Below are 26,129 nucleotides of genomic sequence, written 5' to 3' on the forward strand. Positions count from 1 at the left end.
ACCTACTTAATCTAGTAAGAAAAAAATTTTTTTTTTTAAAGAATGACACTACCAAGTGTGGGCAAAGATGTGGAGCAACTGTAACTGTCACACAATGCTGGCAGCAGTGTCAAGTAGCTCAATCAGACTGCTTTACAACCAAGTTTGGGGGAGAAAAAAACTTGTTCTGCAATTACTACTAAAGCTAAACATACACCTATATTTACATACAACCTATGATATACCACTTCTTTTTTTTTTTAAGATTTTATTTCTTTGCACTCGCTGTCTGCTGTCTGCTCTTTGTGTCTATTTGTTATGTGCTCTAAGTGTCTGCACATCTTCTCTTTAGGAGGAACCGGAAACCAAATTTGGGACCTCCCATGTGGAAGAGAGGTGCCCAATTGCTTAAGCCACCTCAGTTCCCTGCTACGTTGTGTCTCGTTATCTTTCCTCTGTGTATTACCTCATCACCTTGTTGTGTCAGCTCATCATGCCTGCCCATCACGCCAGCTTGCTGTGTTGCTCATCTTCTCCAGGAGGCCCCGGGAACCAAACCAGGGACCTCATTCCCCTGAGCTCATTCACTTGAGCCATATCCCTTTCCCCAAGATACCACTTCTGTGGTATGTCCTCAGGAGTAATGAGTGCAAATGTCCACAAAAGGACATGGACAAGAATGTTTATAGATGTTTTATTCATTAAAGCCAAAAATTGAAAAAGAAAAAAAAAAAACACCCATCAACAGAAAGATGCATAAGTAACTTGTGATATATTCTCTCTCAATGAAATACTACAAAGCGATTAACAAAGAATAAATTAATGGTATTACTCAAACATGCAATGACATGGATAAATTTCACAGATACTATGTTGAGTGAAAGGACCCAGAAACAAAAGTACAGTCTGTATGATTTCATAACATGAAATTCAAGAACAGACAAAACTAATAAATAATGATAGACATCAGAATAGTAGTCACCTCTGGGCGCCAGAGTATAGACTGCAGAGAGGCATGATGAACTTTACAAGAGCTGGGAGGGCTCTATATTTGATCTAGGTGGTGGTTGTAGGGAGACAAACATACATTTTAAAAAATCAAGCTATATACTTAAGATTAGTGGGCTCTATATACTTTACTCACATACACTTGTGCATATATATACACACATGCTATACCAATTAGGAAAAAACAAAAACATGCACAAGTCTAAAAGGATAATAAAATAATTGGTGGATCCAACCTGTGAATTTTCTATCAAGACCATACTACTTTCATCTTTTAAAAAACAATATAGCTGGCCCCAGTCAAAAGCACAGTGAAGGAAGCAGTTGTAGCTCAGTGGTTTGAGCACCTGCTTCCCATGTATGAGGTCCTGGGTTCAATCCCTGGTACCTCCTTTAAAAAAAAAAGAGCACAGTGAGAAAGTTCAGGACTCCATCCCCTACAGAAGCTCTGAACAACCAGCAGGAACTGGCAAAAACATCTTCCTAGAAGCTCAAGAAAACATTTAAAGGATTACAGTAACAGTTCCAGCTCTGGATTTTTTAAAAAGACTACTTTAAAGCAGTAGGATTTCCTGCTCCCTGGCTGACCCCACCCCATTCCCCCCGACTGGGCTCCACAAGGCCCCCTGCTAATAAGATCCTCAGTTCCGCCCCAGTGCAGATTCCTGGTCTGGTTCCAGAGAGAGTACAGCCCTGGGCACATGCTGTGAGCATATAAATCTAGCCCAATCTGTTTGATGGTGATGTAGCAGTTTGAGATTATTTTATGAATCCCAAAAAGAGAAAGATTGTGAACTAAGCTATTTCTCTGGGTGTGATACTCTATGATTGCAGTGAATTCAGTTGAGGGGCCACTAATTAGATTACGAGATAAGATTGCTGCAGGGCTGGGTCTGATATAAACAGACACTCAGACAGACACAAGAAGCGAGCTCCACCATTTTTGCTTCTGCCATGTGACAGAAAGGAGAGTCTCAAACAGCTAAGGCCGGGGGAGAAAAAAGCCAGTTATTTGCCTGAGAGCTTAGACCTAAGCTTGGGAAGACCATGAAAGAGCCCAGATTGATACAGGGGGCCGGGAAAGAAACAAACCCTATGCCAAGGGAGAGAGGACTGCAGGATTACTTAAGCAGGAAGCCCCAAGAGGCTAGGCTCACAGAGCAGGCCAAGGTGAGACAATACAGACAGTCTAGAGGAGAAGGCTGAGACTTCAGGAGAGATCGCCAACCATTTGCTTCACCACGTGGCAGCTGACTTGGGTGAGAAAGCACTTCTTATGGTGCCTAGAGTTGGACATTTCACGGCTTTAGAACTATAAGCTTTTACCCCAAATAAATACTCTTCATAAAAGCCAACACAATTCTGGTACTTTGCATCAGCAGCCCTTTGGCAAACTAAAACAGGTGGCCTGAGGGACTCACTTTCCCAGAACCTGCCCTTTATGTGGAAGGCAGCTCACAGAGTGCTCCTACCACCACTGTGGGAGAGCAGTTGAGTCGTGCTGCCTGGGCAAACAGATTGCTATGTGTAGGGGATGTTGTGCAGTGTCAGAACCAAGAGGAAACTGTTTCTAGGGAAGTAGAGAGAGATTCATATCTGAATGCCTAGGGCCACCTACGCATGCTCAAGACAAGAAGCATGAACAGGAAGGACCACCACAAAGGGTCCAACACTTTGGCCTAGAGCTCTTCTCATACAAACTACTGCACAGGTAAGCCCTTAAATAGAGTACTTGCACAGATCAATCTGCAAAAACTGACAAAGATGTTTTCTTTTCCTTCTTCCTTTTTTTTTTTTTTGTTAGCATCTGGCATTTAAGGAAAACTTGGCCATAACCCTATCTGGATACAAGCTTACAAAATAGATTCCACAGAGTCTGAATTTCTGCAGTAACACACTAAAATATCAAAATATCCAGGTTTCAACAAACGATTACAAAACGTACAAAACAGGAAGCAATGGCCCAGGCAAAGGAGGAGATTAAAGTATTAGATAACACCAAGAAGAATGACCAGATGTAGGACATTCGAGATAAGATTTTTAACAAAATGGTCTGAAATTTGCTAAACAAGGTAAAGGAAAACATGAACAAAGAATTAAAGGAGATCAGGAAAAAGAGAGATAAACAGAAAAAGAGTATCAATAGAGGGATGGAAATTATGTAAAGGAACCAGAGCTGAAGACCACAATAAGAAAATTAAAATTCCCTAGATGCATTCAGCAGATTGGAGCTGGCAGAGGAAAGAATCGGTGAACTTGAAGATAAGCAATTGAAATCATTCAGTCTGGGGAGTAGAAGGAAGAAAGAATGAAGAAAAGTGAATAGAGCCTAAGGAACCTGTGGGATACCATCAAGAATACCACTGTATATACTGTGGGAATTGCAGAAAAAAAAGAGAAAATGGGACAGAGAATATTCAAAGAAATAATGACTGAAAACATCCCAAATTTCATGAAAGACATGAATATATACATACAAGATGCTCAACAAACTCCAAACAGGATAAACCCAAATAGATCAACAACAAACCATGTTATGATCATACTGCTGAATGCCAAAAATAAAGAATTCTGGAAGCTGCAAAAGAGAGACGCCAATATGTCACGTATAAGGAAGCCTCAATAAAATTAAGTGGTGATTTCTCATCAAAAACCATGATCACAAGAAGAGAGTGGGAAGACATCTCTAAAGTGCTGAAAGCAAAAAACTGCCAACCAAGAATTATATATCCAGCAAAGCTGTCTTTCAAAAATGAAGGAGGGATTAGGACATCTCCAGGTAAACAAAAGCTGAGGGACCGTCACCATTAGATAGGCCCTACAAGAAATGCAAAAGGGTGTTCTGCAGGTTGAAAGGAAAGGAGAGGGAAGCAGATGTGGCTCAAGTGATCAGGATGCCACCTACCACATGGGAGGTCCATGGTTCGGTTCCTGGTGCCTTCTAAAACAGACAGCAAGCTGGAGCATCAGGCAGGCACAGCAAACTGACACAACAAAGATGATGTAACAAGAGACACAAAAGAAAAACAATGAGAGACACAACAAAGCAAGGAGCAGAGGTTCCAAGGGCCTCCTTAGAGAGAATGAGCAAGACGGTAAGGTGGCGGGACAGGTTGGTGTGGTAAGCTGACAGAAGATGACGTAGCAAGAGACACAAGAAGAGAGAGACAACAAACCAGGGAAAGGAGGTGGTTTAACCAATTAGGTGCCTCCCTCCCACATGGGATGTCCGGGGTTGAATTCCTGGTGCCACCTAAAGAAACAAAGACAATGAACAGACACAGTGCAAACAATGAGGGGGTGGAGAGAGATAAACTAATTAATTAAAATTAAAAAAACAAAATAAATCTTTAAAAAAGAAAAGAAAAGGACAGCAATTGACTGAGGCCATATGAAGAAATAAAGATCTCCAGTAAAGATAACAGCATGGGTAAACAAAAGTGCAAGTGCTATTCCATTTTTAGTATCTAACTCTTTTTACTTCCTGCAGGATCTAAAAGGCAAATGCATAAAATGTAATGATATATCAATGGTTTTAGACTCATAATGTATAAGTCATTTGTGACATGAATTACATAAAGCATGTGGGAAGGAGGGCTATATAAACATAGTTTATGTGTGCTATTCAAGCTGTTAAATTGGTATCAAAGCAAATGAGACTGATATAGATTTAGAATTTTAAGTTTACTCTACGGTAGCCCTAAAGAAAATATCAGAGAATATGCGTATTCACAGGGACAGAAAGTAGAGTAAAGGCTGCTAGGGGTGGGGGACAGGGGCAATGGGGAGTTATTGTAAAATAACTGTAGAGTTTCTTTTTGCGGTAAGGGAGAGTTCTAATAATGTATGGTGGTGAGTGCACTGCAACATTGTGAATGCAATTTATCCTACCAAATGTTATACCTGGTGGGGCTGGGATGGGAAGATTTATATTGTATATAGAGAGAGGGAGGGAGGAAAAAAGAAAAAAGAAAGACTAAAGAGATAATGACAACTAAATGCAATACACAGGCAGTGGATTTGGCCAACAGATAGGTGTCCACCTACCACATGGGAGGTCCACGGTTCAAACCCAGGGCGGGCCTCCTGACCCATGTGATGAGCTGGCCCACACGCAGTGCAAATGCACGCAAGGAGTGCCATGCCACGCAGGTTGTCCCCCGCTTTAAGGGAGCCCCACGTGCAAGGAGTGCACCCCATAAGGAGAGCCACCCAGCACAAAAAAAGTGCAGCCTCTCCAGGAATGGCACCACACACACGGAAAGCTGACACGGCAAAATGACGCAACAAAAAAGAGACACAGATTCCGGGTGCCGCTGACAAAAATACAATTGGACACAGAAGATCACAGAGTGAATGGACACAGAAAGCAGACAACTAGGGGGTGTGGGGGGGAAAGGAAGAGAAATGAATTAAAAAGTAATAATAAATAAATTTAGAAAAAATAAATAAATGCAATACATGATACTGGGTGGGACCTAAGAAAGGAGGAGAAAAAGCTCAAAAGGATATTATTAGGACATAAAGAAAATGGAATACAGAATGAATAGCTTTAGGGAAACATGGCTCAAGTGAGGTTCAGCTCCCAGGGCCCCCTGGGGAAGGCAAGCTGGCCTGCATGGAGAGCTAACGCAACAAAGAGACACAGAGGAAAAGACAGTGAGAGACACAACAAACCAGGGAGCTGAAGTGACTCAAGCGATTGAGTGCCTCTCTCCTACGTTGGAAGGTCCCAGGATCAGTTCCCAGTTCCTCCTAAAGAGAAGACGAGAAGAGACTACAAGCAGACTCAGAAGAACACGCAGTGAATAGACACAGAGAGCAGGCAGCGAGCAGTGGCAGGGGAGGGAATAAATAAATTAAAATAAATCTTAAAAAAAAAAAAGAATCTAAGCTCCACAGCAACGTTAACTGCACATAAAGTGATTACAAAAGAGAATATCCTTAATTGGAAATGTACACAGAAGTATGTGTTTAAGGATTATGTGCGCAAACCTGCTGTCAAATGTTTAGAAAATAAGTAGACAGATAGATGATAGAATGATAAGGCAAAGTTGGCAAATGTTAAAATTGGTGGATATGTTTATTTGGGGGGATAGGGATATATTAGAGTTCTGTTTGGCGTTTGAATCATTTCTGCAACTATCCTGTAAGTTTGAAACTATTTCAAAATAAAAAGTTTAAAAAAATAAGGCTATCTCATTTTAGAAAATTATACTAATATCAAAAAGGCCTATTCCTGAAGCCTTCCTTTAATGAGCTAAGCACCACTGTAACCTAAATTTTACCTGTTACAGCGCACATCACTGTCCTACAATGGTCTGTTGAAAGGGAGTCTCTCAACAACCAGCAAGATGGCAGCAGAGTAAGGAGCTCCTAGAGTCAGCTTGTGCTACAGGACAGTTATTAATCACCCAGAGCTATCTAAAGCACCTGTTTGGGGGTTCAGGAGATGAGAGAGGATTGTGCAACATCCTTGAAAGATCAGAAGGAGCAGACTGCCCATTTGCAGAGAAGATTCCTAAGTGGAGCACTCCACGTCTGGAGGCTGGTGCCCAAACTTCACTGGAGGCACAAGTCACCTTGGGGGCTGTTCTGCGGCTGGAATTGGAAGCTCTGCTTCCCAAAAACAGGAACAGAAGAGACGGTTGGGCACCAACTTCAGCTACTGATTAGTAAAGTCAGCAGCCTAAAGTATAATTCTAAGAACAGCTAAACTTTGAGCCTGTCCAAGTCAGAAAAGGCCAGCAGCTGCCATCTTAACTATGCACCTGGCATGAGGGGAAGCAGGGTGGACTGAAAACCACAGTGCTGGTAGGGACCGGCCTCTTTCCAACCAGATCAGATTGCAGCTCTAACATCAACCCTAGCCCCACCTCCAGCAGGGAGGAAGCTGGGGGGACCTGCAGCCTCTCCTGGAAAATACAGGCCACTCTGGGGAAGCCAGTGATCATCCTACTCTGGCAGCTCAAGGTGCCCCAGGAGCTATTCTGGGGCTGGAATTGGAAGCTCCATTTCCTAAAAAACAGGGGAGAGGGAGATGGTTGGCCATTGATTTCAGCTACTGATTAGTAAATTCAGCTAGCTAAAATAACTCTAAGAACAGTTAAAGGATGAACCTGTCCAAGTCCGAAAGAGACTGGTAGCCACCATTTTGACTCCACCCCCAGCATGAGGGGAAGCCAGGCTGACCGAAAATCAGAGGGGTGGTAGGGACTGGCTTCTTTCACCCAGATCGGTCTGCAGTCCTAGCCCAGGCTCAGCCCCACCTCTGGCAGGGAGGAAGCTGGTCTGTCCTGCACCAGCCTCTCTGGGTAACTGCAAGTGCATTAGGCTAGCAGAGACTGAATAAACAGAAGTCCACCAGGGCAACTGTAGTCATTTTGGACCCACACAGCATAGACTGCTGCCCACACCTGCAGCTCCATCCCCACCACAGGTGGGGGAGAAAAGGGGCATGAAGCTTCATCAGTCTCTCTGGGCAACTACAGTCTAGGCTTGTACAACTTGGATAATTACACACAGCTATGGCTCTGTCCCTACCCCTGGCAAAAGAGAAAGCTGGGAGAAGCTTCACTGGTCTCTGGGGAAATGAGGGCAACTTGAGGCTCCATGGCTTACAGCACCAACTACATTCTTGGTTCCTACTACACAACCAGGAAGAGAGGGAGAAAGGGCAGAAAAGCCCTAAACCAAAGAGATAAACTGCACCAGAATAAATACATCTAGTGAGCCAGATGCCAAGACGCCAACAAAAATTACAATCCACACCAAGAAATAGGAAGATATAGCCCAGCTGAAGGAACAAGATAAGCCTCCAGATGACATAAAAGAGTTGAGACAACTAATCATAGATGTTCAAACAAATCTCCTTAATAAATTCAATGAGATGGCTAAAGAGACTGAGACTATTAACAATACACTGGATGAAAACAAAGAAGAATTTGAAAGCATACATAGAAAAATAGCAGATCTATGAGAAAGAAAGGTGCAATAAGTCAAATTAATTTATATGGAATCATGTAATAGCAGATTTGAGGAGGCAGAAGGATTAGTGAGCTTGAAGAAATGGCCTCAGAAAGTGAACATACAAAAGAAGAGATGGAGGGAAACGGATGTGGCTCAGGTGACTGGGCTCCCACCTACCACATGGGTGGTCATTGGTTCGGATCCCGGTTCCTCCTAAAGAAGACAGCGAGCTGGCACAAGAGGCAGCCACAGTGAGCTGACATAACAGTTAGAAAAGGAAAAAGAACATGATGAGAGTCACAACAAAGCAGGAGGCAGAGGTCTCCAGGGCCTCCTAAAGTCGACAACGAGCTGACACAATGGGCAGGCACAGAGAGCTGACGTGACAAGATGACACAACAAGAGATGCAGAGAGGAAAAACATAATGTGAGACACAACAAAAGCAGGGAGCAGAGGTAGCTCAAGCGATTAGGTACCTCCCCCCCATATCAGAGGTTCTGGGTTCAGCTCCCGATGCCTCCTAACATAACAAGGAAGAGGAACAGACACAGCAAGTACAAAAAACAAGGGAGTGGGAGAAATAAATAAAATAAATAATAAAAATAAAAAAAGAACAGATTGAGAAAAGAATGGGAAAAATTGAACAAGGTCTCAGGGAAATAAACGACAGCAAGAGACTTGCAAACATAAGCATCATGGGTGTCCCAGAAGGAGAACAGAAGGGAAAAGGGGCAGAAGGAATATTTGAAGAAATAATGGTAGAAGATTTCCCAACCCTACTGAAGGACATGGATATCCATGTCCAAGAAGCACAACGTAGTTCCTCTGAATAAATCCAAATGACCAATTCGAAGACATATATTAATCAGAGTGTCAAATGCCAAAGACAAAGAGAATTCTGAGAGCAGCAAGAAAAAAGCTTAACTATAAGGGATACCCAATAAGATTAAGTGCCGATTTCTCATCAGAAAACCTGGAGGCAAGAAGACAGTGGCATGATATATTTAAGATACTACAAGAGAAAAACTTCCAGGCAAGTTATCTTATATCGGGCAAGACTGTCTTTCAAAACTGAGGGTGAGTTTAGAATATTTACAGTTAAGCACAAACTAAGAGAGTTTGTAATCTTTGCAGGAAATACTAAAGGGAGTGCCACAGCCTAAAAAGAAAAGACAGGAGAGAGAGGCTTGGAAGAGAGTCTAGAAATGAAGATTATATCAGTAAAAGTAACTAAAAGTTACTTTTTTCACTACTCAAGAGTGAAAATATGACACATAAAACCCAAATATTTAAGAATAAACTTCACCAACAATATAAAGCACTTGTATTTCAAAAACTACAACTCATTGTTAAAAGAAACCAAAAAAGACCTAAATAACTGGAAGAACATTCCATGCTTACAGACTGGAAAACTAAATACCATTAAGATGTCAATTCTACTCAAATTGTTAAACAGATTCAATGCAATCTTGATAAAAATTTCACCAGCATTTTTAAATAGACATGACAATCAAATTTATTTGAAAGGTTAAGGGATCCTGAATAGCCAGAAACATCTTAAAAAGGAAAAGCAAAGTTGGAGGACTCGCATTTCCAGACTTCAAATCATATTACCTAGCTTTAATGGTAAAAACAGCATGATACTGGCATAAGGACAGACATATAGACCAAAGGAACTGAAATGATGGTTCAGAAACAGACCCTCACATTTATAGTCAAGGGATTTTTTTAAGATTTTTTTTTTTTTAAATTTCTCTCCCTTTCCCTGCCCTCCCCACCCCAATTGTCTGCTCTCTGTCCACTCTGCTGTGTGTTCTTCTGAATTCACTTGTATTCTTGTCAGCAGCACCTGGAATCTGTGTTGCATTTTGTTGCGTCATCTTGCTGCATCAGCTCTCCCTGTGTGCTGTGCCATTCCTGGGCAGGCTGCACTTTTTTCGTGCTAGGCGGCTCTCCTTATGGGGCACACTCCTTGCGCATGGAGTTCCCTTATGCGGGGGACACCCCTGCGTGGCACGGCACTCCTTGCGCGCATCAGCACTGTGCATGGCCCAGCTCATCACAAGGGTCAGGAGGCCCTGGGTTTGAACCTTGGACTTCCCATGTGGTAGGCGGATGCCCTACCCGTTGGGCCACCTCCGTTTCCCTGGTCAAGGGATTTTTGACTAGCCTGTAAAATCTACCTAGCTCAGGCAGAACAGTCCATTCAACAAATGGTGCTAAGAGAACTGGATATCCATAGACAAAGAAGGAAAAAGGACCACTATCTCACAACTTATGCAAAAGTTAACTCAAAATGGAACAAAAACCTAAATATAAATGCTTCTGCAAGAAAATGTAGGAAAACATCCTCAAGACCTGGTGGTAGGCGGTGGATTCTTAAAGGACATAAGAAGAGGACTGAGATGGACCACGTATATTTAACATATGTAGAAGTTTTAATTACCTTTACTGTAAAAGTGTGGAAATGTATAGAGCTGACAGTAACATAATAGTAACGGCTGGTTTATAAATGGGAATGTGGTTGAAAGGGTAATATGGATGTAAATGCTGACAGAAAGCTAGAGAATAATCTAGGAACTGAATAACACAGTAAACCAAAAGAGGAGAATTGTGGTTGATGGTACAGATGCCAAGAGAGTCCTCTGTGAGCTAGAGGAGATGTACATCATTATTGCAGGGGGGTGGGAATGTGGAGAAGCATGGGAAAAATACAACTGGAGTACCTATGGACTGTAGTTAACAGTAATAATATAATATTCATGCATCTATGCCAAAGATATACTGTGCCAATAATAGGAGAGTATGGAAACAGTGTGCCAAATGTACGCGATAGACCTGGTAATAATCTGATGATATTATCTCATAATTTATAACAAATGTTCCATCACGGTGTGATGTGGTATGTTGATAGAGGGGTGTTATATGGGAATTCTGCACAGGTGCATGATTGTTTTGTAAGTTTACAACTTTTGTCATAAAAATATATTTTAAAAATATTAATAGGGTAGGTTGGGGGAAAAATACATCAAATAAGGATTATAGTTAATAGTAAGATTTTGACGATATTCTTTCTAATTTGTAACAAATGTCTCACAACAATGCAAGGTGCTGGTGGTAGGCTGATATATGGGACCCCTGCATGGCTATGCATGTTTGCTTTTTAAGTTCACAACTTTTACTATACACTTATTGTTTATGTATGTTCACATATAAATGATATAAAAATAATAGAATGGGTTGGGGGAAAAAAATACACCAAATGTTAAGATACTTTGGTTAGTAGTAATATTTTGAGGATGCTCTTTAATCATTAGTTAAAAATGTTTCACAGCAATGCAAGGTATCAGTGGTAGGGTAAGGTATGAGCCCTGTATGATGTTATGTATGTTTGTTTCGTAAGTTCACAACTATTACTATATGCTTATTACTTATGTATGTTTATATATGGCATATGCTTCATATGTGTTCATTAAACTATATAGCCATTAAGCAAAAATGTTTGTTGAATAAACAAGTATGTAACAAAACAAGAAGTTTAAAATAAGTTATCAGGTTCCAAAGCAGGTATTCCAAAATCACAGGCCTGTCGGCTTGAGTTCATACTACAAGGAAGGAAGGACTGAGGTTCACCTAACATGGATATAACCTGTACCACTGCATTCCAAAATTGTACTATCTGTGATTTACTGACCCAGTGCCAATGCCACCAATCCCATGCCTATCATTTTCTGCAGCAGTCAAAAGCCATACTATGAAGAAACAGGAATGTAATAAAAGGAACCAACTACCAACAAAAACACCAAGAGCCCAAAGGAAATATCACCACCCAACAATGCACACACAGATTATAGATATCACACAGAGGAAAGAGAAAGACAGACACACCAAAAAAATAAAGTAACAACTTATTCGAAAGTCAAAATGCTAACCAAAAAAAAAAAAGTGTTCCAGCAATTGGATTCCTGGATATTTATCCTACAAAATGAAAACTTATTTACACACAGAAACCTATATTGAATGATCAGTAGCTTTATTTGAAAGGACCCAAAATTAGGAACTACTCAATGTCCTTCAATAAAACTACTCAACGTCCTTCAGTAAGTGAATGCATAAAGAAACAACAGTACATCCATGCTGCTGAATACTACTCAGCAGTAAAAAGCAATGAACTACATATACAAACAACATAGAGGAATATCAAGGGCATTGTACTGAGTAGAAAAGAGAATCTCAAAAGACTACATACTGGGGACGTAGATGTGGCCCAACGGATAGGGTGTCCGCCTACCACATGGGAGGTCCACGGTTCAAACCCAGGGCCTCCTGACCCATGTGGTGAGCAGGCCCATGCACATTCTGATGTGCGCAAAGAGTGCCGTGCCACACGGGAGTATCCCCTGCATAGGGGAGCCTCACGTGCATGGAGTACACCCCGTAAGGAGAGCCACTCCACGCGAAAAAAGCCCAGCCTGACCAGGTGTGGCAGCATACACAGAAAGCTGACACAGCAAGGTGACGCAACAAAAAGAGACAGATTCATGGTGCCGCTGACAAGAATCCAAGCAGACGCTGAAGAACACACACGGCGAATGGACATAGAAAGCAGACAACGGGGTTGGGGCAGGGGAGAGAAATAAATAAATTTTAAAAATAAACAAATAAGGCTACATACTGTATAATTCCATTTATAGAACATTCTCAAAGTGTCAAAAGTTTAGTGATGTAGAAGCAGATCAATGCTTGCCAAAGGTTATGGTTCAGGGGAGTGTGACTACTAAAAGGTACGAAGAGTAATGCGAGTTTCTTTATGCTGAGGAAAAAGTTTGGCCGGTGATGAATACACTAATCTATTTATGTGATAAAATCTAACGTGCCATATACACAGGCACATATGCCAAAAGTACATGTAAGGACTGGTGAAATCTGAATAATATCTTACTTGTATTAACAATATTACACCAACATCAAATTCCTGGTTTTGACAATGACCTATGGTTATGGAAGGTATTACCATTGGGGAAAACTAGATGAAGGTGAAGGGTACATGGAAACACTATACTATTTTTGCAACTCCTTATGAGTCTTAAACTTATTTCAAAATTTAAAATTAAAATTAAAAACTATATTCATGGGAAGCGGACCCATGTGATGAGCTGGCCCATGTGCAGTGCTGATGTGCTCAAAGAGTGCCATGCCATGCAGGAGTGTCCCCCACGTAGGGGAGCCCCACACGCAAGGAGTGCACCCTGTAAGGAGAGCCACCCAGCACAGCACGAAAGAAAGTGCAGTCTGCCCAGGAGTGTTGCTGCACACAGGGAGAGCTGATGCAGCATGATACAACAAAAAGAGACACAGATTCCCAGTGCCACTGACAAGAATACAAGCAGACACAGAAGAACACACAGTGAATGGACACAGAGAGCAGACAACTGGGGGTGGGGGGGAGGGGAAGGGAAGAGAAATAAATTTTAAAAATTAAAAAATATAAATAAATCTTTTAAAAAAGTATATTCATAGCCAAAAAGCAGAAACAACCCAAATGCCCATTCAACTGATGAATGGATCAATAAAATTGTGTATTTACACAATGGAATATTATTTACCATTTAAAAGGAATGAAGTACTGATTCATGCTACAACATGAATGAAACTTGAAAACATCATGCTAAATGAAAGAAGTCAGTCACAAAAGGTCACAAATCGTATGATTTCATTTATATGAAATGTCCAGAACAGGCAAGTCCATAGAGACAGAAAGTAGATTAGCAGTTGTCAGGGGCTGGAGTAAGGGAAGAATGGGGAGTGACTGCTAAGAAGTAGAGAGCTTCTATGTGGACTGATGAAAATGTTCTGGAATTAGTAGTGAAGGTTTTATAACTTCGTGAATATACTAAAACCAGTGAACTGTACACTTTAAAAGGGTAAAGAAAACAAGACATTAAAAAAGTCACCTATATATACATGTCCCAAGGCAAAAAAAAAAAATCTATCCTGAGCTGATTCAGCTAATTCATAAGATTCATGACTGAATAACATTGTAGTTCTTCCCTGCTGCCTATTACCCACAAAACAGCATAATTAATAATTAGCAAACTGAACTCACTGGAACAATCTGATGAGGTTAAAGTTTTGACTGAGCTGAATAAAGAAATCTTAAATCTTATTCCTGACAGCTACCAATTCCAATGTACTAAAAAAGTAACCTGTAAAATCTGGGCTTAATTCATAAAAGCTCACAGAAATGAACTGAATTAAAATGAATGAAGAGTCGTCCCACAAATACAAGGACATGATGACAAAAGTGGATTGTATTACATCAAGCCAGGACTACAAAGTCCCCTAAGTTGCCAAGTATCCTATCAATACACTTTAAAATTATACCTGTCACTCCTTTTCCTCCTCTAGAGAATTAATCAAAAAGCAAAATACTGAATTCTGTTCCAAACTAAGCCTAAGTTGTGGGACTTTAACTTCTGCTGTCCGAACTGAGGAATGCCTCCAAGACTACCAGCCTCCTAAAGTCCCTTTTATCATCACTTCTCTCCAGCGCCACGCCTTCCACCCTAAAGCAAGCCACCATCTAGAGAAAGCAAGCTCCTAGTTCCCATCTTGCCGCTGCCCACCATGACTAGTGCTCTTTTTACAAAAGGAATCAGGATAGCCTATGAGACCTACATGTTCTGACTCCTGCTCTCAGCCAGCACTCTGTACCACTCCAGCCACCCTGGCCTTTGGTTTCTCAAGCATTCCTGCCCATTACTCCCCAGGGCCTTTGCCTCGCTCCCATCTCCTCCTCATTCTAGTCTGTGCTCAAAAGTCATCTGCTCAGAGGTTAAGAGTACGGACTCTGGTACCAGGCTGCCTAGATTCAACTAAGTAGCTGGGCATGTTACTTACTCATGCTGTGTCCATTTCCTCATCTGTACAAAGGTGATAACAGTGCCTACCTCATACCATTGTCACAAAGTATAAATACACATGAAGCAACTGGCATAGTGCCTGCCACAGGGTCATATGTTCCCTACCATTATTATTACTTGAGGTGTTCCATCTTAATTGTCCACCTTCCCCTTAGCACCATGAAATTATCTTTTCTATTTGTTGTTCCTTTTGTAGTTCTCCCCAAACCCCAAAAGGCTGTAAGCCTCATGAGGAGCTTTGTTTGTCTTGTTCAATCACCTCCAAGAAAAGGCATTCAAATATTGAACACATGAATAAATAAATCATACCAAGCATTTCTTTGAACTACTAATGCCTTGATTCAAAGAATTAAGTGAAAAATGGCATTGCCTCAATTAGTTATGTAATTGGGCTGGTCTCCTCTTGCTAATTAACTTGCAGACCCACCAAGTCATTTACTTATTAGCTGTGTTTTTCCCCTTCAAATCTTATTTATACAGTACATGGTAGAAGAAACTGATAAATTAATTTGTGAGAATAAAAAAGTTGAATACTGTGGATACTCTAATTCTTTATAAACATACCACATAAATCCAAACTGCAGCACACCAAAAAAGGCTCTTGGCCATTAGGAAAGTCATACCCTGAAATATGAAAATATGAAACACATGTTGACTTATTTAATTAAAATTTTTTTTCTACATGTATGCATATATAATACACACATACTTACTATACACACACAAAAAGACATACATAAACTGAGGCCAGACTTTTTTCATCTCCTTTTTCTATTTCTGAATTTAATGAGCTATATAGAAACAAATAAACGCTTTGAACTAAAAGCTGTGTTTAAATCCCAGTACTCAGTATCCTAAATATGATGGTTCTCCTTACTTATGGGCTAAGCGTCTTGTTATTCACCAAATAGCAAATTTAAAGTTTTTGACTTGAAATTGCTAATTTTTTAAAGCATCTAAAACTACCAAAAATCCATTCCGTTTCAGCATCTTAAAAACCCAATACCAAATTTTTACCCACCAGTTCAAGTCCTTCAAAGTCCTTTTCCTGCGCTCCAATAGCTTTTTTTAGAAATGCATTTTTATTTTGATATCCACATTTTGTAACACCCTAAAAATACTACGCAATTAATTTCTGTTTAAATGAACAAAATCCTATCATGGTACACCACCACATTAGTAACGACTTAACCAGTTTTCTTAACCGTTTCATACCGATGGGTATGAAATTCGCTAGGCAGAGACCAAGGTCAACAAGAAGGAAAAAAGCCTAAGAGTGCCGGGGGATAGCCTCCCAGAACAAACAAACAAACAAGAAACGCCTGGTGATTTTATTTTAAAGATGATCTATTATTCCTCCCAGCACCAAAAAAAAGTCATCCAGAGTATTTTTTGCTCTAAAGGAAGAACGAAGCAACAAATTTTGAGGAAAAGAGGAGAAATGCTGAACGTTTCTAGATCAAAATCTAACTTAAAAAAAGAAAGCAAGCAACAAGAAAAAGAGGCGGCGCTCTGTGGTCTCCTAGCAGCTCTCCAGGAAAGGCTTTTAGGACACCGGACGCTCTGGCTCCAGCCCTCGCCAGGCTGGAGGTGGTGGCCGGCTGGCACGTTTTAAATATCACCACCCTATTCATCAACTCCCCGGCACCAGGACCGGCCAGAAGGCGCGCCGGGACCGCCCGCCGCCCGCCCGCGCGCACCCCCCGCCCCGCGCAGCCCGCCAGGCGGGCGCAGCCGCAGCGCCGCGAACTCAGGTTCGATCCGAGCAGAAAGTTTCGAATGAAAACCCGAGCGCTGAAACGCACAGGTCTCGGAGTTGAACTCGCGCCAGGAACACGCCCGAGGCCAGCCACTTGACAACCAGCTCGGGTTTTCAGCAGAAAGGCCGAGAAGCCGGGGCTGGGGAGGAGAGGCGGCGGTACCCACTCTCCGGCACACGCGGCGCCTCTTCCTCCTTTGCCCCAACGCCCAGGTGGGCGCCGCGCCGCGGCCTCACGCCCGCACCGGGGACGCCGCGGTCCCTCCCGAGCAGGCCCCGCGCCCCCGATCCCCGGGCCAGCCCGGCGCCGGGCCGTCGGGGCGCGCACCACGGGGCCTCCCGGTCGGCCCCGCTCCGGTCGGCGGGGGCCGCGGGGCGGGCGCGCGGGGGCCCCTCCCCCAGGCCGCCCGCGGGGCGCGCAGAGCCGAGCGCCGGCGTCCCGGGGGACCGGCCCGCCCGCCGGCCCGCGGGGACCCGCAACTTTCCGCGGCGCGGTCGCGGGCTCCCTCCGAGGGGGTGGGTGCGGAGGCCTAGGGGCGAACGCAGCGCGGACTCACTTTTTCGGATGTTTCTCTCTTTTCGGCCTCCGTTTTCGGGCCTGAATGGCCAGCACTGGGGAAAGAGAAGACACATTAACGGTCGGCGGCCGGCGCGGGGCCGCGCGGCCGGGAGGCGGAGAGGGCGCGGGCCGCTCACCTTTCCGGGAGCTCATCCTGACGCGGCGGAAGGGGGGCGAGGGGCTTCGGCGACGGCGGGGGCGGCGGCGGCGACGCGGGAGCGGAGCCGGGCTGCAGCCTGCACTCGCTCCGCCGCCCGGGAGGAGGTGGGAACCGCGCCTGCGCCGCCGCGGTGGCCGCTGCTCCCGCAGGGGGCCGGCAAGACCCGCCCCCGCGCGCCCCGCCCCCGCCCGCCGGCGCGGTCGGGACCCCTGGCCGCGCCTCCCCCCGCGCGCCCGCACCCACCCGCCCACCTGTGCGGAAGTCTCCCCAGCGCACGGCCTCCCCCGCCCTCCCCGCGGCCCGGGCCTCCGCCTCCGCCTCCGCCTCCTGCGCCCTTGCGTCTGGGCCAGACCGGCCGCCTCTCCCGGGCACCCGGCCTTGGCGACCCTCCGTCGCCCCCACACCCTCTCCCCAGCGTACCCCTGCCGGGCGTGTCGCCCGCATCTCCACGACCCCGTCCTTGACCGGCGCCTCCACGGGTCTCACACCACCGCTCTTCCCTCGGCCTCTTCTCTCCCTTTGCTCCTCTACATCCTTGCATCCCCATGAGCTCCGCTTCCTGCTCTCCAGCAGGCGTGCAAAGGGCACAGGACCAAGAGCTGGGAAACCTGGATCTTGGCTAGCTGTGTGACCTTGGAGAAGTCACTTTTGCTTCTCACTACCTTCCCCCCTCAGGATTGTATGAGTTTAATGAAGGATGAGATGAAGATAGCTTTGACAGTAGGATGAAACTTTTGTACATGACCTGAAGTCCCGTTCAATAAATGTTATGTGTGTAACAATTTAATACCCGCAACAAAGCCACCAAGTATTTTCTCCGTCTTCCAGTGCGGAAACTGAGCCCTAAAGAGATTAAACAGTTTACCCACGCCTGGATCAAAATTCAGGCCTGACTGACTCCAAACTCTTTGCCACAGTGTCAGGCTTCCTGATAAAGATGTGAATAAAGTTGATGGTGGAACAAATAACTGCAGTTTATGTAATTACAGTAGTTTTGAAAAACATGCATCCTGACCATTAGGCCCTCCTTGGTTATACAATTTGATCACAGAACTGGTTAAACTTATTCTAAAGATAGTAAGCCCAACGGAACAGGAAGTCTATTTGGATTTTGAAACTTTCTCAACTTTTATTTTCAAAACTATCAGACTTACAGAATTAGAAAAATGTAATGAACCCTCATATTCAATCTATTTAACACTTCATGAAGTTTGCTTCTTTTGCTGAATCATCTGAGTTTTTGTAGACATTGTTACCCTTTACACCTAAATATTTCAATATGTATCTCTTAAGAACAAGATAACCTCCTACATAATCAGAATTCCATTACCAAGCCAAGAAATTTTAATGTTGATGGTACAATTTGTATTATATAAGACATATCCACATCTTTGAAATGTCTCATTTTTTTTGAATCAAGGACCATTCAGTGCATTCAGTTGTCATATCTTTTTAAGTTCCTTTAGAATAATCCCTGATTTTTTTTTCTTTCATAACACTGACGTTTTTAAAGAATACAGTTACTGATTTGCAGAACATTCTTCAGATTGGCCTGTCTAATAGCATTAAAGTTAAATCATTTTGCCAGTTGTACTACATAGATGTGTCTTAGTGCATGATATCAAGAGGGATACAAAAACAGTGTGTTTCGTTATTGGTGATGTTACATTTAATCATGTCTCCATGGCAAAAGTACCGTTTCCCCTTTATTTAGAGAATATTCTGTGTAAAAAAAAAAGAAAGAAAAAGAAAAAAAGGGAGAGGGAAAGAGAGAGAAGGCTTATAAATCTCCCCAAGGAAGATATACAAATGGCCAACAAGCACAGGAAAAGATGCCCAACATCTTTTGTCATTAGGGTAATGCAATCAAAACTATAATGAGGGAACGGATGTGGTTCAACTAATTGGGCTTCCGTCTACCATATAGGAGGTCCAAGGTTCAATGCCAAGAGCCTCCTGGTGTGGGCCAGCCCTGTGCACAAATGCAGTCCTGCACAGGAGTGCTGCCCTGCATGGGAATGTCGCCCAGCGCGGGAAAGCTGCCCCACGCAGCTGGCGCAGCTGAGCTGGCGCAGCAAGATGACACAACAAGAGACAAGAAGAGAAAAGAAGAAGACGTAGCAGAACAGAGAGATGCGGTGGTGCAAGAGGTGGTGCCTGTCTCACTCTGGAAGGTCCCAGGATTGGTTCGTGGAGCTGCCTAATGAAAATACAAGCAGACACAGAAGAACACACAGCGAATGGACACAGAGAGCAAACCACGGGGGGAACGGGCTGGGGGGGGATTAATAAAAAATAAATCTACAAAAAAACAAACAAACCACAATGATATATCACATCACTAGGGTGGCTATAATAAACAAATAATTTTAAAAAGGAAAATAAAAAGTGTTGGGGGAAACAGACTTGGTCCAGTGGTTAGGGCATCCGTCTACCACATGGGAGGTCTGCGGTTCAAACCCCAGGCCTTCTTGACCCATGTGGAGCTGGCTCATGTCCGGTGCTGATGAACACAAGGAGCGCCGTGCCACGCAGGGGTGTCCCCTGCATAGGGGAGCCCCACGCGCAAGGAGTGTGCCACATAAGGAGAGCCGCCCAGCATGAAAGAATGTGTAACCTGCCCAGGAATGGCACCGCACACACGGAGAGCTGATGCAACAAGATGACGCAACAAAAAGAAACACAGATTCCTGGTGCTGCTGATAAGGATAGAAGCGGTCACAGAAGAACACACAGCAAATGGACACAGAGAGCAGACAACCGTGGGGGGGGGGGGGAACAGGAGAGAAATAAATTTAAAAAATTAATCTTTAAAAAAAAAAGAAGCAGCAGGAGGCCTGAGACCTGAGCTCGCACTCTCTCTCATGTGCTCTATTGCCTTTGGACCCCTGTTCCTGCCTCTATGCCCTGCTCTCGCATGTGCCATGATGACCACACAAGTAAAACTTGAGTATTTATAATCTATAAAGAGAAATTATAGTCTGCAAATCAGCCCTCTTTATCACTTTTCAGCACCTTTCTCTCTACATGGGATCCCTGAACTATTATTTTCTCCCATTTCTCGTCCCTCCCTACCTGAATACATTACAGGCCTAACTCACTGAACGTAATCTGGGAATTCATTTCTACAGTATAGTCAAGAACCTAAACAAAACCCAGTAAGGGAAGCAAACTTGGCCCAGTGGTTAGGGCGTCCGCCTACCACATGGGAGGTCCGCGGTTCAAACCCCAGGCCTTCTTTTTTTTTTTTTTTTTTTAAAGATTTTATTTATTTATTTAATTTCCCCCCCTCCCCTGGTTGTCTGTTCTTGGTGTCTATTTGCTGCGTCTTGTTTCTTTGTCCGCTTCTGTTGTCGTCAGCGGCACGGGAAGTGTGGGCGGCGCGATTCCTCGGCAGGCTGCTCTTTCTTTTCACGCTGGGCGGCTTTCCTCACGGGCGCACTCCTTGCGCGTGGGGCTCCCCCACGCGGGGGACATCCTTGCGTGGCACGGCACTCCTTGCGCGCATCAGCACTGCGCACGGCCAGCTCCACACGGGTCAAGGAGGCCCGGGGTTTGAACCGCGGACCTCCCATATGGTAGACGGACGCCCTAACCACTGGGCCAAAGTCCGTTTCCCTAAACCCCAGGCCTTCTTGACCCGTGTGGAGCTGGCCCATGCACAGTGCTGATGCGTGCAAGGAGTGCCCTGCCACGCAGGGGTGTCCCCCACGTAGGGGAGCCCCACGCGCAAGGAGTGCACCCTGTAAGGAGAGCCACCCAGCGCGAAAGAAAGTGCAGCCTGCCCAGGAATGGCACCACACACACAGAGAACTGACGCAGCAAGATGACGCAGCAAAAAGAAACACAGATTCCTGTGCCGCTGACAACAACAAAACCCAATAAAAGGGAAGAAGATGTGGCTCAACTAATAGAGCATCCGCCTACATACAGGAGGTCCAGGGCTCAAACCCAGGGTCTCCTGGCCCAAGTGAATGAGCTGGCCCACGCGCAGTGCTGCCATGCGCAGGGAGTGCCATGCCACACAAGGGTCTCCCCCACGTAGGGGAGCCCCATGCACAAGGAGTGCGTCCCACAAGGAGAGCAGGAAAAAAACACAGCTCGCCCAAGAGTGGCACCACTCGCACGGAGAGCTGACGCAGCAAGATGACTCAACGAAAAGAGACACATTCCCGGTGCTGCCAAGAATGCAAATGGACACAGAACACACAGCAAAAGGACACAAGAGAGCAGGCAATGGTGGGGGGGGGGGGGGTTGGGAGAGAAATAAATAAAATAAATCTTAAAAAAAGAAAACAAAAAAGCCCCCCAGTAACAGAAGAGGAGACTGCCCATCTACAGAGAAGATTCATAAGTAGAGTGTTCCATGCCACAGAGGCAGGTGCCCATCCTCCACTAGGGCCTCCTCAGGAGCTATTCCACGGCTAGAATTGGAAGCTCCACCCCCCAAAAACGGAAGGAAGAGATGGTTGGGCACCAAATTCAGCTACTGATAAGTAAATCCAGCGGGCTAAAGTATAATCCTGAGAACAGCTAATGAGCCTGTCCAAGTCAGGAAGAGGCTGGTGGTCACCATCTTAACTCTGCGCCAGGCATGAGGAGAGGCAGGGCAGACTGAAAATCACAGTACTGGTATGGACCAGCTTCTTTCCATCCAGATCAGATTGAAGCACTAACCTAGGCCCCAGCCCATCCTCCGGCAGGGAGGAAAGTGAAGGGACCTGTGCCAGCCTCTCCAGGAAATATCCAGCCAGGCAGTGCAAGCTGCCCTAGGAGATATTCTGTGACTGGAATTGGAAGCTCCATTGCCCAAAAACAGGGGAGGAGGAGACAGTTGGCCACCAATTTCGGCTACTGATTAGTAGCCTCATCTGGCTAAGGTATAACCCTAGGAACAGATACGGTGTGAATCTGTCCGAGTCAGAAAGAGGTGGGTAGTCACCATTTTGATTCCACCCCCAGCATGAAGGGAAGCTGGGCTGACCAAAAATCACAGTGATGGTAGGAACTGGTTTCTTTCACCCAGATCAGGCTGCAGCTCTAGGCTTGCCTTCAGCCTACCTGTGGCAGGGAGGAAGCAGATGGGCCCTGCACCAGCCTATCCAGGTAACTGCAGGTACATTTGGCTGGCACAGACAAAATAATTGGAAGTCTACCTGGGCAACTGCAGTCATCTTGGACCTGTGGTGCATAGATTGCTGCCCACACCTGCAGATCCATCCACACCCTAGGCAGGGGAAAGGGGGCATGAAGCTTCATCAGTCTCTCTGGGCAACTACAGTCTAGGGCTGCATGACTTGGATTATTCCACACGGCTATGACACATTCCTATGTCTGGCAAAGGAAAAAGTTGGGAGATGCTTCACCAGTCCCTGGGGCAATGAGGGCAGCTTGAGCCTCCACAACTTATAGCATTGACTACATCCTCAGCTCTTACTGCACAACCAGCAAGGGAGAAAGGGCAGGAAGCCCTAAAATAAAGAGAAAATCTGCACCAGAATAAATACTCTAGTTGACCAGATGCCAAGACACCACCAAAAAATTACAATTCACACCAAGAAACATGAAGTTATGGCCCAGTTAAAGGAACAAGATAAACCTCCAGATGACATAAAGGAGTTGAGACAACTAGTCATAGATGTTCAAACAAATCTCCTTAATAAATTCAATGAGATGGCTAAAGAGATTAAGGATATTAAGAAGATACTGGGTGAGCACAAAGAAGAATTTGAAAGCATACATAGAAAAACAGCAGATTTTATGGGAATGAAAGGTGCAATAAATGAAATTTAAAATAAACATTGGCATAATATAATAGCATATTTGAGGAAGCAGAAGAAAGGATTGGTGAGCTTGAAGAAACGGCCCTGAAGTGAACATTCAAAAGAACAGTTGAAGAAAATAATGGAAAAAATTTAACAAGGTCTCAGGGAACTAAACAACAGCAAAAGAGTAGCAAATATATGTGTTGTGTCATGTGTGTCCCAGAAGGAGAAGAGAAGGGAAAAGGGGCAGAAGGAATATTTGAAGAAATAATGGTAGAAATTTTTCCAATCCTATTGAAGGACATATATATCCATTTCTAAGAAACACAATACTCCCATCAGAAAAAATCCGAATAGACCAACTCTGAGACACATACTAATCAGAACGTCAAATGCCAAAGACAAAGAGAGAATTCTGAGAACAGCAAGTGAAAAACAATGCATAGCATATAAGGGATACCCAATAAGATTAAGTGCTGATTTCTCACCAGAAACCATGAATGCAAGGAGGCAGTGGTATGATAGATTTAAGATACAACAAGAGAAAAACTTACAGCCAAGAATCTTATATCCAGCAATACTGTCTTTCAAAAATGAGGGTGAGCTTAGAATATTCACAGATAAACAGAAAGTGAGAGAAATTCTAAAGAAGAGACCAGATTTTCAGGGAATACTAAAGAGTGTGCTACAGACTGAAAAGAAAAGACAGGAGAGAGAAGCCTGGAAGAGAGTCTAGAAGTGAAGATTATATCAATAAAAGTATCTTAAAGTGTCAAAAGAGTGGCGAAAATAAAATATGACAGATAAAACTCAAAATAGTCAGAAATAAACATAATGAATGATGCAAAGCACTTGTATTCAGAAAATTTAACTCAATGTTAAAAGAAATTTTAAGCAGAGGACTTGGCCCAGTGGTTAGGGCATCCGTCTACCACATAGGAGTTCCGCGGTTCAACCCCGGGCCTCCTTGACCCAGGTGCAGCTGGCCCATGCGCAGTGCTGATGCACACAATGAGGCCGTGCCATGCAGGGGTGTCCCCCACGTAGGGGAACCCCACGTGCAAGGAGTGCGCCCCATAAGGAGAGCCGCCCAACACAAAAGAAAGTGCAGCCTGCCCAGGAATGGTGCCACACACACGGAGAGCTGACACAACAAGATGATGCAACAACAACAACAAAAAGAAACAGATTCCTATGCCGCTGACAACAACAGAAGCGGACAAAGAAGATGCAGCAAATGGACACAGAGAACAGACAACTGGGGAGGGAGGGGAGAGAAATAAATAAATCTTAAAAAAAAAAAAAAGAAATTTTAAAAGCCCTAAATAACTGGAAGAACATATGTGCATTGAGTGGAAGACTAAATATCATTAAGATGTCAATTCTACTCAAATTGATATATACACTCAAAGTAATCCATATAAAAATTCCACCAGCATTAAAAAAAATTGAAAACATGATTATCAAATTTATTTGGAAGTGTAAGTGGTCCTGAATAGCCAGAAATATCATAAAAAGGAAAAGCAAACCTCATCTCCAGAGTTTAAATCATATTACCTAGCTGTAGTGGTAAAAACAGCGTGGTGCTGGCATAAAGACAGACACATGGACCAATGGAACCAAATTGGTGGTTCAGGAATAGACCCTCATGTATATGGTCAAGTGATTTTTGACTAGCCTGTCAAACCCACACAGCTCGGGCAGAACAAATGGTGCTGAAAGAACTAGATATCCATATCCAAAAGAAGGAAAGAGGACCCCTATCTCACACCTTATCCAAAAATTAACTCAAAATGGATCAAAAACCTAAAAATAAAAACAAGAATCATAAAGTTTCTCAAAGAAATTGAAGGAAAATATTTTCAAGACCTAATGGTAGGATGTAAGGGCAATCTGGCTGTGACATCTGTCACCCATCAATCAACCAGGGTTGATTCAGCTGGCTAGGCAAGTGTCCCCTTCCTCCCTCACCACTCCACGTGAGTCCCTCCCGAAGCTGAGTGCTCAGTCGAAGAGGATGACCTTCCCCGCTGGAGGAGGACCGTTCTTTGGTCAAGAGTATATGAGTAGCTGCACTCCCCTGCTAGAACCTCCAAACAAGCTCTCAAGACCTAATGGTAGGTGATGGATTTTTAAAGGAGATAAGGGGAGGACTGAGATGGAATACTGATGTTTAATGTATGTAGAAGTTTTAATTAACTTTACTCTAAAAGTATGGAAATGTGTAGAGCAGATGGTAACAAAAAGTGATTAACAGCTCTTTTATAAATGGGAATGTGGTTAAAAATGGTAGTCTAGGTATATAAATGCCAATTAACAGAATGCTAGAGAATAATCTAGGAACTGAATAGCACAGTGTAGAAGTTTGGCATAGTTATGAATTACAAAAGTAGATATAGATTATGTTTGTAAACTGTTCTGTACCTGGGCTTGATTAAATTGTGATTAGGGCTTTGATTGGGCCACATCAGTAGGGTGTTGAGTCCCCACCACTTGGTGAGTGGGGACTCACTGATAAAAGGCATGGCAAAGGACAGAGTAGAAGGGTTTTTAATGTTGGAGCTTTGATGTTGGAGTTTAATGCTGACGTCTTAACATGGAGCCCCAGAAAGTAAGCACACAGAAGAAAGAGAAGCGAGCCCCAGGAAGAGAGGAACACTGAGTGCAGAAAAAAGCAAACCCTGGGAAGAAAGGAACCCTGAGCCCAAATAGGAGAAAAACCTGGGAAGAGAGGAACCCAGGAAGCCTGAACCCTGGTAGATATCAGCAGCTGTCTTGCTCCAACAGGTGGAAGGAGACTGTTTGGTGAGGGAAGTAACTTATGCTTTATGGCCTGGTATCTGTAAGCTTCTGCCCCAAATAAATACCCTTTATAGAAACCACCCATTTCTGTTATTTTGCATCAGCACCCATTTGGCTGACTAATACAGAATTTGGTACCAGGAGTGGGGTAGTGCTTTTGTAATTACCAAAATAGTGGAACAGTTTTATAAATGGTTAAGAGGT

The 26,129-nt window shown here is 44.0% G+C and overlaps 1 protein-coding gene across 16 annotated transcripts in view; it reads right to left on the bottom strand.

Moving 5' to 3' along the window:
- SRPK2 (SRSF protein kinase 2) overlaps nt 1-26,129 on the bottom strand; it is a 272,440-nt gene that overhangs the window by 241,346 nt on the left and 4,965 nt on the right. For 3 of the 16 annotated variants that reach the window (XM_071215197.1, XM_071215199.1, XM_004448808.4), the window contains exons 1-2: nt 17,779-17,956; nt 17,197-17,251 (exon numbers count right to left, since the gene is read on the bottom strand). The exons of 1 other annotated variant lie outside the window; for it this stretch is intronic. In XM_071215197.1, coding sequence (XP_071071298.1) covers nt 17,197-17,251; nt 17,779-17,905 — 182 coding nt within the window. In that variant the 5' untranslated portion in view covers nt 17,906-17,956. Of the gene's footprint in view, nt 1-15,444; nt 15,465-17,196; nt 17,252-17,335; nt 17,518-17,778; nt 17,957-26,129 lie in introns of those variants that run through there. 12 more of the 16 variants (XM_071215200.1, XM_058297131.2, XM_058297135.1 and 9 more) reach the window with 10 other exon arrangements.

The sequence above is a fragment of the Dasypus novemcinctus genome, chromosome 5 (genome assembly GCF_030445035.2).
Source record: "Dasypus novemcinctus isolate mDasNov1 chromosome 5, mDasNov1.1.hap2, whole genome shotgun sequence".
In the NCBI taxonomy this organism is placed as follows: Eukaryota; Metazoa; Chordata; class Mammalia; order Cingulata; family Dasypodidae; genus Dasypus; species Dasypus novemcinctus.